This window comes from Hydra viridissima, unplaced genomic scaffold (assembly GCF_058129835.1).
Source record: "Hydra viridissima isolate aposymbiotic clone 2 unplaced genomic scaffold, HvirCarnegie_v1 scaffold_5, whole genome shotgun sequence".
NCBI lineage: Eukaryota > Metazoa > Cnidaria > Hydrozoa > Anthoathecata > Hydridae > Hydra > Hydra viridissima.
In genome coordinates, this window is record NW_028324304.1 from 19951955 (window position 1) to 19953990 (window position 2036).

General features: G+C 35.5%; 1 protein-coding gene across 1 annotated transcript; it reads right to left on the minus strand.

The window, feature by feature from the left end:
- Nucleotides 1-485: 485 nt before the first annotated feature.
- LOC149889248 (uncharacterized) lies at nucleotides 486-2036 on the minus strand. The gene is made up of 3 exons (XM_090089212.1): nucleotides 2015-2036; nucleotides 1316-1938; nucleotides 486-1241 (listed from the first exon to the last, which is right to left on the minus strand). Exons 1-3 carry the CDS (start codon nucleotides 2034-2036, stop codon nucleotides 486-488), a joined length of 1401 nt encoding a protein of 466 aa, XP_089945338.1.

Below are 2036 nucleotides of genomic sequence, written 5' to 3' on the forward strand. Positions count from 1 at the left end.
TGATACCTCGATGAATTTTTGTAATAACCAACCCCATTCGCTCATATAGTTTTAAGTTTTCGTGATAGACGACGTATTTCTCTTTGTTGTTTAAATTGGGAACCAGCTTTTCCAATCAGCATTCTTTCAGGAGCCAAAGGGTAGTCATTGCGATAATCGTGAAGGTTATCAGGTTAGCTCAAGTCAACTTCTAAAATGCACGGCATGGATTTCCAATTTTTAAACTCATCTTCAGTCATCCATCTAAATCCTCCAACGGGAAGAGGTTTGCTCATTGCCTATCCATACAAATTGTTAGCATCTAAATATTGGATAAACTTTGACGGTTTTGAAGGATCATATTTGCCCATGTATTTGTTATTAGCATTTCTAAGTTGGTTCGAGATCATACTGATTCCACCTCGTATTCCTTTTTGAAACATGAGAAGCATGTCAGGATCGCTCAACAATTCCAATTTAATTTCAGTTATTTTTAACATTGCATCCTAAGCCAAACCAGGGGAGGTGTAATACCAAGGAGGGTCAAGACCGTAATATTCCATGCAAACATCCCTGAAATTTTCAAAGACATCTGCTAGAATTAACACATCAGACTTGTTGTATAGCTCATGGTAATCTTTAAACGTTTTACATCCAAATTCGTTCCAAACGTTTTGCGCATGCTTGTAATCTTCAACTTCTGCTGGTTCATCATTTAGTTTAGAGTCGAATGCTTCAATAGGTGGTAATTGCGTTTCGGAAAACCTTTTAATCCAGTCCACCCATTCGTAAGGGTAAATACCTTTTTTTCTTAATAAGTCAAACTGTTTTCCAGGATAGTACATAGCCACGTTTTTGCATTGATCGTTGTTTAGATTTTTAGACAGTTTGTCTAATTTGAAGGGCATGAATCTGAAGCTGTCAATAAACCTCAGCTCTTTCCATACTTCCTTAAGTTTACCTTTCTTATCGATAAATTCTCTCACTTTGATGCTTTTTGTGAAGCTAATATACTTCTCATCGTTGTTGGGGATGCAATTGAGTTTCCCACCTAATTTTTTAAAAAACAAATGGCTGTCGTAACCGGACAAATTATGAAAGACAACGGGAATGAATTTTGGAATTTTATAATCCAAGTTGCATTTGTTATGCGCAGCTCCACGATGCTTTCCAGTCAAATTGCAGTGGTCACACACTTTATCACCATCAAGATCTTTATTGCAAATTTGACAAATTGTTGCATCTTCATAACTTTTCTCATCCTGATCATCACTTTCTTTTTTATTAAATCAATCTTATCGAAAATTTTTCTAAGGTCTGTTTCGAGACTGGTTACAAACTTTTGAGCAACATCGTCATCATCGCTTTCTGCTGTATATGTAACAGGTTTTTCCTTATAAAGGTTTTCATCAAAGCATTTGATATAATAGCAGAACGAGCTTTGAACATGCTTTTGATATTGTTTGGTGTACGATTGTTTCGAATTTGGTGTGCAAGTGTTGACAGGTTTGATGAAACTCTCAAAGTCAGCATATACAACGTATGGAACTTTCATAGGCTTTTTATAGTTTTTAAACTCAACGGTTGTCCCTTCTTTAGGAAGTTCGATTCTTACTGGAGCGTTATTATAACAATCAGGTTGATGTTTTTGGAGCTTTTCTTCCTGGTCATATCCTTGAAGACAATTTCTGCAAAAATATTTTTTGTGTTGACGAGCTGATGCTGAAGAACCAGCAAACCGACTGAAATTTTTAATCATACAATAATGATTGTTCTCATCGTTTGAAATGAACAACAAATCAACACAATACTTTCGATCTATAAATTCAGATATTCGCAAAGGGCGAGGTGTTTTTTCAATATAGCTAAAGACGTTGACGCTAATTTCCGGATTGTTCTTTTCAAACTTATCGATTTTATGGTAATCAACAGGAAATTTAAGTCCATCCCAATTTAGCTCTTCAGATTTTAGAATAAGTCTTCATCAATTCTTTCATTATGAGTATTTTTCAGATTCAACGCCCTGGTGACTGACCATTTGAAGCACTGATCATCAT